Source organism: Dipodomys merriami, unplaced genomic scaffold, assembly GCF_024711535.1.
Source record: "Dipodomys merriami isolate MVZ:Mamm:240054 unplaced genomic scaffold, mDipMer1.0.p SCAF_1, whole genome shotgun sequence".
Classification (NCBI taxonomy): Eukaryota; Metazoa; Chordata; class Mammalia; order Rodentia; family Heteromyidae; genus Dipodomys; species Dipodomys merriami.
In genome coordinates, this window is record NW_027202270.1 from 16,973,184 (window position 1) to 16,985,372 (window position 12,189).

Here is a 12,189-nt window from a genome sequence, read left to right on the forward strand (position 1 = left end):
AAAGTGGTAACACATTAGCCTTGAGCGAAAAAGCTCAGGGACAGTGCCCAGGCCCTGAGTTCAAGCCCCATGACTGAAAATGTTACCTGACAGAGGTGAGGTTTAATAAAGCTCTTCAATTAGGGTCCTTGACTTCGATCACAGAATAAGAATTTCTGGACAAGTCACAGTGGTAAGCAAACTTGACAGAGCTTTATGGAGTAAGCAAAAAAGCAGGCAAAGCAGAAGGGCAGGGGCACACTAGCAGAATGTGGGTGCTTTCATTGGGAGACAGAGACAGAGGGACAAACTCACAGAAAGACACACATGGCACACAGACCGAGAGAGAGAGAGAGAGAGAGAGAGAGAGAGAGAGAGAGAGAGAGAGAGAGAGAGAGAGAGAGAGAGAGAGAGAGATACAGAAAAACATAGGCACCCAGAGAAACACAGACACCCAGAGAGACACACAGCTCTTTGAGCTGTTGGGTTATTTATAGGGTAAACACAGGGGTTCTGGCTTCAGTGTTATGCAAAGATAGATGCTTTGTCTTTGCTCTACTCATACCTGGCATTAATTCTTGGGATGAGAAATGCATCCCTTAGGAAGGAATACATCCTGATGTCTCTCTCTGAAGCAAAAGATAGCATTTCTAAGTTTCTAAGTATCATATTTCTGAGTTGCCTTCACCAGGCCTGTTTCCTTAAGTTATCCTGCTTCAAAAACAAAAAAGAAAGAAAGAAATGTATTCTTTACCTGACTTATGTAACTGTAACCCCTTTGTACAGCACCTCTATAATAATAAAAAATTATGATAAATAACTTGCACTGGTTGACCAAATTTAACTTCAGCACTAGAAATACTGAAGACAGCCAGCCCATCTCCCTCACTATCCTTCCTTCCCCGTATCACAGGTCAAGGAGTTGGAAAGAAAATGTCTCAAAGATTATTAGCAGTTGTGTCAACTGTTCACAAACATGCCTGGTACCTTCCCTATGCCTCAGATTGTATCTGGCCTTGAAGGAAAGGAGGTGGTAAAGACCTCGGAACTTCCCAGTTCAGTCTCAGAGCCACATAGACCGGAAATGATTAAGAAACATGAGACAATGACAAATGCATACATGGGGGTATGGGGGAGGAGGAGCATAGGAGGGGCCCCAACTCAAGTAGTCCCAATAACAGCTACAGAATGGAAACTTCTCGTTGTTCTCAGAAGCAGCATCTTTGAAAGATAAAGATGTCATTGGAATTGACATATAATCGTAACATTGGGTCACATTTCTTGTTTTCCCAGCACTCTTGAAAGAGGCACTGGTACCATTTAAGTAACACAAACTTTATATGTCCCAGATCCTACCCATTCCCTGAGTCCTACAATGCTTCCCAACACTCATGTCATTTTCTTTGGGGGAAGGGGAACGGGGGGGGGGGGTGTTACGCGGGATGGGTTGGTCATGGGGCTCGAACTTAGGGCCTGGGCGCTCTCCCTGAACTCGTTTTTGCTCAAGACTAATGCTCTACCACTTGAGACACAGCTCCACTTGCAGTTTTCTGGTGATTAATTGAAAATAAGAGACTTACTGAGTTTCCTGCCTGGGCTGGCTTTGAACTGTGATCCTCAGACCTAAGCTTCCTAAGCAGCTAGGATTACAGGTGTAAGCCACCAGCACTTGGCTATTTCATTATTTTCATGTGTGATAATGCAGGTATTTTTAATTTATTTACTCATGCTCTGTGGCCCTGGAGAATGAATCAGAGCCTCATGCATTGCAAGGTGAGGTCTGTACCACTGAGTAACAGCTGGTGCTGTCTTTTGACAACGGAGGAAGCAGAGGACATTGTAGTTGGCTGCCCACACCCATTCCATCCCTCCCTCTTGAGCGAGCAGCAGACACCTGATTTCACTAAAAAGGATCTCACCCCCGGCTTTAGGGTGAAACTGCAAGGGGCCACGTTACTTAGCCCTTATAAAGGGTTCAGGGATGGGCAATTAACCCAGGCCAAACCAGGCAGCCAGATTCTGCAAGACAGCAGAGCCAAAAGAACTGCAGAAAAATGAAACTGTAGCTTTGATGACTTCATGAACCTTGCTTTTGTTTCCCTAAAGTTCATACACTGGGAGTCTGGACCCCAATGTTGGAATGTGGTGGTTCCTTTAAGAGATGAAACCTGCCAGGCACTGGTGGCTCACGCCTATAATCCTAGTTACTCAGGAGGCAGAAATCTGAGGATCACAGTTCAAAGCCAGCCCAGGCAGGAAAGTCTGTAACACTCATCTCCAATTAACCACCAGAAAACAGGAAGTGGTGCTGTGGTTCAAGTGGTAGTGTGCTCACCTTGACTTGAAGAGCTCAGGGACAGTGCCCAGGCCCAGAGTTCAAGACCCAGGATAGAAAAATAAGTAAATAAAAATTTTAATTTTTTTAAAGAGATGAAACCCAAAGGAAAGTGAATGAGTTGCAACCATCATCATGGAAGGACTAATAAAGATCTTACAAGAGTAGGATTAATTCCTATGAAAGGGACTATCAGGGGCTGCGTATGTGGCTTAGTGGTAGAGTGCTAGCCTAGCATGCATGTAGCCCTGGGTTTAATTCTTCATTACCACATATACAGAAAAAAACATTAGTGGCACTGTGCTTAAGTGGCAGAGTGCTAGCCTTGAACCAAAGAAGCTCAAGGACAGTGCCCAGGTCCTGAGTTCAAGACCCAGGACTGGCAAAAACAAACAAACAAACAAACAAGGGGCAAGGGGACTATTATAAAAGAGTATGCCTGGTCCCTCCCTGGTCTCCTGACCAGGCTGTGAGCTCCCTCTTTGCACACATATGCTTCTGCTTGTATTTTTCCACTATTGTGACACAGCCCAGGGAACCCTTCCAGACACAAGCACTATGTTGTTTGGCTTTTCAACCCTTTAGAATCATGAGCCAAATAGACTGCTTTTCTTTGTAAGTCACTCAGGTCTTAAGCATTTTGTTATAGCAACCCAAAATGGACTACAAAAGAAGGAATGTTGGAATAATGACACCTGAAAATGTGGAAGTGACTTTGGAACTAGGTAATGAGCAAAGACTGGAAAAGTCTGAGGGAAAAGGCTAGGCAAAGGCTCTGTTTCTCTAAACAAAGCATGGTGGGGAATTCTGGATGAAGGCTCAGAAGACCAGGAGACATGGAAAGACCTAGATATGAGAGATTGGTTAAGGGGTGATGATGAGATTGCTAATAGAAATGTGCACAGGAAGGCCTCAGGTGGGAAGGAAAAACCAGTGATGTGTATTAGCGTGCTGGAAGAGAGCCCCCAGAATATTCCAAGCATCTTCCAGATTGTTTCTCTCATCACAGAGTCTTTACAGAACAGGATGGTTTCAGGGTATACCTGGAGTCTGCTCATCTGGGCTGAGATGGCTTACACCTGGCGAGAGAACAGTAAATTTGAGGCCATCCTAGGCTACATAGCAAGACCCTATTTTAAAAAAATAAATAAATAAATAAATCGGGCTGGGAAGGTAGCTCAGTGGTAGAGCGCTTGCCTTGCAAGCCTGAGGCCCTGGGTTCGATTCCTCAGCACCATATAAGCAAAAAGAAAAAAAAAGCCGGAAGTGGTGCTGTGGCTCAAGTGGTAGAGTGCTAGCCTTGAGCTGAAGAGCTGAGGGACAGTGCCCAGGCCCAGAGTTCAGGCCCCACGACCGGACCCCCAAAAAAAAAAAAAATCCTACAGCCGGGCGCCAGTGGCTCACGCCTGTAATCCTAACTACTCAGGAGGCTGAGATCTGAGGATCGAGGTTCAAAGCCAACCTGGGCAGGAAAGTCCGTGAAACTGTAATCTCCAATAAACCACCAGAAAACCGGAAGTGGCACTGTGGCTCAAGTGGTAGAGCACTCGCCTTGAGCTGAAGAGTTGAGGGGCAGTGCTCAAAAAAGTCCTACAAAAAGAGACTGATTGGAAAAAAAGCTTTAAGAAATACACACACACAGCTGGACACCAGTGGCTCATTCTTGGAATCCTACAGTACTGAGGGGCTGAGATCTGAGGATTGCAGTTCAAAGACAGCCCAGGCTTCATCTCCAATAAACTACTCAGGAAAGGCAGAAGTGGTAGAGCACAAACCTTAAGCAAGAGAAGCTCAGTGTCAGAGCCCAGGGCCTGCGTTCAAGCCCCAGGACTGAGGGAGTGGGGGTTGGGAATCATCACCACCCCATTCTTGGCTTTCTCCTGTTTCCTGTTTCCCCTCCTAGGACTATCTAGAATTTCCTGGGGAGTTGCTGTGATACAGCTAATCCTGAGCAAAGCCCTGAGAAGCCCTCAGTCCCCAGCAATCACCTGACTCACAGTTCTAGAGACTGGATCGGGTAGGAGAGGGTCATGGGACCCTCAGTTCTTGGCTTAACTCTCAGTAACTATCACCTGCCCCCTGCCCCCCAAGTCTTAGGAATGTGAGCCCAACAGGGACAGCAGAAGTGACAGCTGCCAACTCCCAGGGGCAAAAGTGGTAGCCCTGGCTGCTGGCCCTTGGGCCTTCAATCCTCAAATCCTCTTCCCCACCCTCAACTCCCCCTTTGGCTTTCTGCGAGTGTAACTTCCACCTGCTGCTCCATCCTGAATGCGGCCACAGTGGGGAGCTCCTTTGCCTAGAGTTTTGCTTTCACTTCCTAGGGAACATGTCCCTGTCCCAGCGGGGAAATTTATCTTGCAGACGGCTGAGAAGTCTCTGTAATCTTCCTGAATTTACTTTCTGGAATCAAGAAGTGAGCACACATCTGTTTCCAATGTATACGCTAGCACGCGCAGTTCTCTTTTGAAACAGATTCCTTTTCCTCGTCCACCTTAAGTCACCCCAAGCCACCCAGACCCCTACCCTCCTGCTTCCGGTCACTGTTTGTCTCCATGGGGGAGGAGGGCTCTGCCTACACATTTCCAGTTTATCACCATCACTTCAGCCCGTGCCCAGTGAAGATCCCGAATCCTTCACGTCTTCTCCCACATCTCCTTCATCTCCAGCGTGTCTGTCCCAGCGCTCTCCCTTCTCCCCTCCCAGATCCCAGATCCCACCAGCCCCCCCCCTCCACCGCCCCACGATTATTACCTGGAGCTCGTGTACTCGCAGAATATAGCCTTGCACGAACAGCTGGAAGAAAGTGTGCAGCTTCCCCAGCCTGGGGAGCTCCTCCAGGCTGCGCAGCCGCCGCCGCCGCCCGGGGTCGCCAGCCCGGGCTCCGGGGCCCGCGGCTGCCGGGGCCGCGTGAGGCAGGGCGGCCGGCATCGCGGCCTTGGTTCTGGCCCCATGCGGGCAGAGGCCACGGGTGGCCCCCCGGGGGCCTAGCGGCGCCCACCGCAGACTCGCGCGGCCCAGCGCAGCCATGCGCGGATCGGGCTGAGGCTCGGGCACCTTTGAGTCCCGGGCTGGGGAGCCCTGGGACCGGCCCGGGAGGCAGGGCTGGAGGGGCGGGTTCACAGGCAGGGGTGAGGTGGGGGCGGGCAGAGAAAAGGTCAGCCCAGCCCCCCCTTCACTTTTCGTCACTTTCCCGCCTAGTCCTCGCCCCTCCAAAGCAGGACCTAGGGAGCGTCTGCAGCGGGGGTCCCCGCCCCGCGCGCCCCGCCGCGGGAAGCCGAGGAGGACACGGTGGATTGGGGGATCCCGGGTCACCGCCCCGCACTGACGCCCAAGAACTTTCCCAGAGCTCTGATCCAGGGACGCGGGGTGGGGTGGGGGAGCCACCGCCTTCCCGGGGACCCCTCTCGGAAGACTTGACCGCGCCAGGCCCGCCAAGGGCCTGGGACCGACTACTGAGGCCACCCTGCCCGCTGGCCTCCCCCAGGGTCTCCCGAGGGATGCCCTGGCTACCCGGGTCCTCTGACCCCACCCCACCCCCAAGGCCGGTGAATTCTCCCCACACACACCTTCCCACCCCAACGCCGCCGACGCAGGGTGGCTTTTGTTTTTTAATTGTTATTATAAAGGTGATGTACAGATACAGAGCAGACATAGTTACATCCGTCAGGTAAAGAGTCCATTTCTTCTTGGACAATGTCCCCCCTTTCCTCGCTTTCCCCCAGTGTTTCCCTCCCGTCCCCACCCACAAGTGGTATAGTTCCTTTTCAACCTAGTGACCAGCGAGTGCCACGGCTGCGTCTGTTCACCCTTTGTCCCTCCATTTCTGTATCAGCAGGGTGTCTTAAACTGACCAGATTTAGTAAGTTTTTTTGTTTGGGTTTGGGTTTTGGTGGCCGGATTCTTGTTGTTGTTGTGGGTGATGATAGATGATGATGTTTTTGAGCATGAGTTTCACTTTCAGCCCAGGCTCGTCTGGAACTAGTCATCTTCTTGGCTCAATCTCCTCAGTAACTGGGACTACAGAGCGTGACACCATGCCTGGCTTCGGAAATATTGTTAATAAACTGAAAAGAATGAAGTACTGAAAACACACTGGAAGAAGAAAAAGTAGGCTTTTCAAAAAATTCAATCATGATTTATACATTCATAAAACAAACACAGGGTCAAAGATTATTTAACCCATGAATGAAGAAGCCAGCATAAGGGCAAAACTAGTTCCAAAAGCATTTGAAGAATTGATTATTTATAGCCAGCCGCAGAATAAAAGGGCAAATTAAGTTCAAAAATGCATGGGCTGGGAAGGTGGCTCAGTGGTAGAGTACTTGCCTCGCATGCATGTGGCCCTGGGTTCAATTCCTCAGTATCATATAAACAGAAAAAGCCAGAAGTGTTGCTGTGGCTTAAGTGGTAGAGCACTAGCCTTGAGCTGAAGAGCTCAGGGACAGTGCCCATATTCAAGGAACTGGCTTACTTAAAAACACCAGGTGCCAGGGATTGCTTTGCTATGTCTGCAGAGTTTGTTTTACTTTCTACCAGTTGACCTTGTCTTGTTTTTACTGCACTCTGTTTTTACTGAAATTTTCCTTGTTTTTCTGGACTATTGTAACCTTATGTTACCTCTTGACTTCTAATAGTATATATTAGGGAAAGTTAAAAATAAAACGGGGCTGCAGTCTTGAGCTGCAGACCTCCTGACCCCATCCTTTGTCTTATGTCTTTATTTTTCCACATCCTCGCCCCCTAATTCAGGATTCCCTTTTGTTGCCGGCAGGCTCCGGCACGAAGGGAGGGAAGAAAGAAAGAAAAGAAGAGAGAGAAACCTTCTAGCCTGGTGTTGGTGACTTGCATCTGTAATCCTAGCTACTCAAGAGGGTAAGATCTGAAGATTGTGATTTGAAGCCATCCCAGGCAGGAAAGTCCATGAGACTCATCCCCAGTTAACCAGCAAAAAGTCAGAAGTGGAGGTAAGGCTTAAGTAGAGAGATGGAGACTCTGAGTTCAAGTCCCAGTACTGGTACAAAGAAAAAAAAAGTACCAGCCTACTAGATAGCAGCTCCTTCCTTCCTTCCTCCTTTCCTTCCTTCCTTCCTTCCTCCCTGCCTCCCTTCTTTCTTTCTTTCTTTCTTTTTCTTTCTTTCTTTCTTCTTTCTTGTCGGTCATGGGGCTTGTACTCTAGGCTTGGGCGCTGTCCCTGTGCTCTTCAGCTCAAAGCGAGCACCCTACCACTTGAGCCACAGCACCACTTCTGGTTTTCTAGTGGTTTATTGGGGATAAGAGTCTCATGGACTTTCGTGCCCAGGCTGGCTTTGAGTTGTGATCCTCAGATCTCAGCCTCTTGAGTAGCTAGGATTACAGGCGTGAGCCACCAGGGCCTGGCTGATAGCAGTTTCTTAAATCCAAATCTTCCATAAATTTGGGAGTTTTGGCAATTACCCATTGGAACACTGCTTCTCCATATTCTTTTTCTTCTTCTAAAATAGGTGGTAGGGATGCGTGGCTCCCCGGAGCAGTGTTCAAAAACAGTTAAAGCACTGTTACTTATAAGCTTTTGTTATAAGCTTCCTTCTGAACGTTTATTTTTCCTTTAAATGTGCTGAGGTGTTTTAGCTATTGAGACTTACTTCCCTAATTGGCAGCTTAATTCCTAAACTGACAAAGATCCAGCTGCTTGCAACAAAGAACTACCTGCCAGGCAGCCAGACTGTCATGCCAGTAGGCAAAGCACAAACTCTATAGACAGTCCTCAAGCTGGTATCCAGCTTGCATCAGCCTCCTACCACCCCAGCAGCCATCTCCACTCAGGCTAGAGGGAGAGCAACTCCTTCCCAGGTGTTCCAGAAGAAAAGCTCTGATTGGTCACAGGTACTGTGCCATGATTGGTACAAACATAATTCTTTATTTGCAGGAGGGACTTCCTATGGTCCAACTTCCTACCTTTATGGCTGTTTAACTCACTTTGTGAATAGCTAGCAGACACCTCCCACACACACACACACACACACAAACCCTAGAGCTGCCTCTCTGGATTTGGGTTGCAGTATCAGTTCCCAATGAAAATCTTTGCGTGCACTCACACACACACACACACACACACACACACACACACACACACACACACGTGTGTGTGTGTGTGTGTGTGTGTGTGTGTGTGTGTGTAAACTCAGTGTATGGGCCCTGCCCCTCAGACTCTTTTGCTCAAGACTAGCACCGTAACTCCACTTTCTAGTTTTGGTGCTAAATTGGAGATAAGAGTCTTAAAACTAGCCAGGTGCTAGTGGCTCAACCCTATAATCCTAGCTACTCAGGAGGCTGAGATCTGAGGATGACAGTTCAAAGCCAGCAGGTAGGAAAGTCTGTGTGTGACACTCTTACCTCCAATTAACCACCAGAAAACTGGAAGTGGCACTGAGGCTCAAGTGGTAGAGCGCTAGCCTGGAGCTGAAGAACTCAGGGACAGCACCCAGGCCCAGAGTTCAAGCCCCATGACCAACACCCCCCCCCCAAAAAAAAAAAGAGCCTAAGACTTTTCCTGCCTAGCTTCCAACCATAATACTCAGACAGATCTCAGCCTCCTGAGTAGCTAAGATTAGAGACTGTGGCACAGGTACTTGACAAGACCTACCTTCTTTTGAATGGTCTTGTTGTGGAGTCTAAAGAATCCACCACTTAAAGTTCAAAGATTAAAATTAAGCTTTAAAATAGAGTAGCTCAACTGACTGGCCAGGGAAGCAGCACAGACTCGGGAGCTGTGACTGTGACCCCCTCCTGCCAGAAGGCAGGGCTTTTAAAGCAAAAAAACCACAATCAAGTGCTGTCTTGCAAGGCAAGCAATACAGAAAACAGGATCAAGGCGTACTTGTACAAAAAAAAAAGGATCCAGATACAGACAGAATCTGAGTGTTTCTAGGCCAAACAGGACGTGGCCCTTACCCCAATCAGACTGTGGTTTAACAGAATATCTTTTTCTTACACAATAACCAGCAACCTCACAGAAGGAAGAAGGAAGTAAAGTGAGCTCTAGGTCAAGATAGCATTACTTTGGTCAACATAGGCCTCTACAGTTTGGCCTACTTTTAGTTGAGCTGGTAAAATGAAGAGCACTGGGGTTCATGCCTATAATCCTAACTACTTAAGAGGCTGAGATCTGAGGATTCTGGTTCAAAGCTACCCTAGGCAGAAAAGTCTGTGAGACTCTAGTCTCCAATTAACCACCAGAAAACTAGAAGAGGAGCTATGGCTCAAAGTAGAGCACTAGTATTGAGCAAAGGAGTTCAGGGACAGTACCTAGGCCCTTAGTTCAAGCCCCATGACCAACAAAAAGAAAAAAGGAAAAAAGTAGCAGTGAGCCCAGCTCCAGTCCTATGCCTGTAATCCCATCTTCTTAGGAGGCTGAAATCTGAGGATTACAGTTGGTTGGAAGCCAGCCAGTGACTTTTATCTCCAATTAACCATCAACAAGCCATAAGTGGAGCTGCGGCTCAAGTGGTAGAGTACTAGTCTTGAGTACAAAAACTCAGGGACAGCGCCCAGACCCTGAGTTCAAGCCTTAGGACTGGGTGGGGAGGGGAGGGCAGTTGGTCATGGGGCTTGAACTCTGGGCCTGGCTGCTGTCCCTGAGTTCTTCAGCTCCAGGCTAGCGCTCTACCACTTGAGCCACAGCGCCACTTCCAGTTTTCTGGTGGTTAATTGGAGGTAAGAGTGTCAGACTTTCCTACCTGCTGGCTTTGAACTATCATCCTCAGATCTCAGCCTCCTGAGTAGCTAGGATTACAGGCGTGAGCCACCGGTGCCCAGCAGCCTGAGTACTTGTGCTTCCAGTTGTTATTCATGAAATTGGGTGTGCTGATGTTTGCAAACATTCTCATAGGAACAAAGAATGAAATCATACAGAAAAATACCTCTGATGTACTATCTATATCTAAATCTATTCCTATCACTTGCAAAATATAACATGAAAAGACTCCTGCTCTGATTTATTTACATCCCTCAAAATGAGCCCTGTGCATAATTTCATGCATTTTCTTCCAGATATTGTTCTATGTTCATGTAAACATACATTTGGAGGTGAAAAACAGTCATGTAGACACTCAAATATAAATTCCTTTAAATATTACAAAGGCTTATTTAAATATATATATAATAATATGCATGTATATATACACACATATTCTTATTGCTAGGGATGTAGCCTGAGTTGCCCAGTACTTGCCTAGCACAAGCAAGGCCCTGGGTTGAATATTACTGGGGACAAAAAAAGCTTATGATTATTTATGTCTTCTTTCTGTATTCATAATATGTTTCAAATTGTTTTGTACTGTTCCTTTTGTGTTTAGAGAGATTCATCCTTATGTGTGACTCTGTCACAAGTATTTCCTTCTCGTGATTTTGCCCAGTGTCTCAACTGTATTGAAAGCATTTGGTTAATTTTTTTGTGTGTTGTCTGATCTAGTATTTTTTTTCTTTTATAGTTTCTAGACTTCATAAACCGATTATACCGCTCTAAACATTATTTTGATAGCATTAGGCTTTGAACTCAGGGCCTTGTATTTTCTAGGTACTCTACCACTTGAGCCATGTCCCCATTCTTTTTTAGTTATTTTTCAAATAAGACCTCATGTTTATGACTAATCCATCTTTAGACTGCAATCAATCTATGTGGTCTTGCTTTTTCCCCAGGCTGGCCTTGAACTGTGATCCTCCTGATCACAATAACTAGGATTACAGGTATGAACCACACTATGCCAAAGATTATTAAGGGGAAAGAACCCCTTATATTACTTTATGTTCAATATACCCATATTGCTTCACAATTCAATTCATCTGGAATATGCGTATGTGTTTTGTTTTGTTTTTTTTAGTTGGTTGTGGGCTTGAACTCTGGGCCTGGGCACTGTCCCTGAGCTCTTTTTCTCAAGGCTAGTGCTCTACTACTTTGAGCCCCTTCCAGTTTTCTGTGGTTAATTGGAGGTAAGAGTCTCATGAACTTTCTTGCCTGGGCTGGTTTTGAACCACAATCCTCAGGTCTCAGCCTCCTGAGTAGCAGGATTACAGGCATGAGCCCCCAGCATGCTCCTTTTGAAAGGGTCTTTCTCTTCCTCACTCTAACTCATGTGAAGACCATACACTCTAGATTTTTAAAAGGAGATTCAAAGCGCATTAAGACATAGGCCATACTGAATCACGTTTGCAGCTCTTCTTTTTGAACTGGAGTCTTGCTTCTTGCATAAGCACCCAGGATCCACCTATTAGACTTCTCAGCATAGCTAGGATAATGGGATACATCACAGCATCCAGCTGTGTTGCAAACTCTTCTGCCAGGCTTGGCCTTGAATCATGATCCTCCCAGTCTCTACCTCCCCAGTAGCTAGGATGACCAGTGAGCACAGGTTATGACTCTGAAGAGCAGGCGAAACTGGCTCTCAATCATCCAATATTTTTCCTTTTCTTATTTCATAATCTGTCTGAATTTCAACTTTCACAAAGCCGATGTTTGGTTAGTTTTGTTCTGTGCTATGTCATCATTTCTCTGTAAGGAGTAACATGTGATCCTAACCAGTGTCCTTTGTGGAGTGGGGTCTGCCATGGTCAGGAACACTTGCATGGGGTTCCCAATCTTGAAGTAACTTTTGCTTGTTTATTGGAACAAGATGTAGTGGAAAGAGCATGGGTTTTTATTTAAATGTTGATGTTTCATTAAGAAACAAAAGTAGCTGGGTGCTCGTGGCTCATGCCTGTAATCCTAACTGTTCAGGAGGCTGAGATCTGAGGATTGTGGTTCAAAGTCAGCCCGGGCAGGAAAGTCCATAAGAGTCTTATCTCCAATTAATTCACCAGAAATTTGGAAGTGGAGCTGTGGCTCAAGTAGTAGAGTGCTC

General features: G+C 47.0%; 1 protein-coding gene across 1 annotated transcript in view; it reads right to left on the reverse strand.

Moving 5' to 3' along the window:
- The window catches only part of Cyp27a1 (cytochrome P450 family 27 subfamily A member 1), a 39,135-nt gene extending 33,732 nt beyond the window's left edge, over positions 1-5,403 (reverse strand). The window contains exon 1 of the mRNA XM_070016966.1: positions 5,066-5,403. Within this exon, the coding sequence (XP_069873067.1) occupies positions 5,066-5,341 (276 nt within the window). The 5' untranslated portion in view covers positions 5,342-5,403. The remainder of the gene's footprint in view (positions 1-5,065) is intronic.
- Between the last annotated feature and the right edge of the window lie 6,786 nt (positions 5,404-12,189).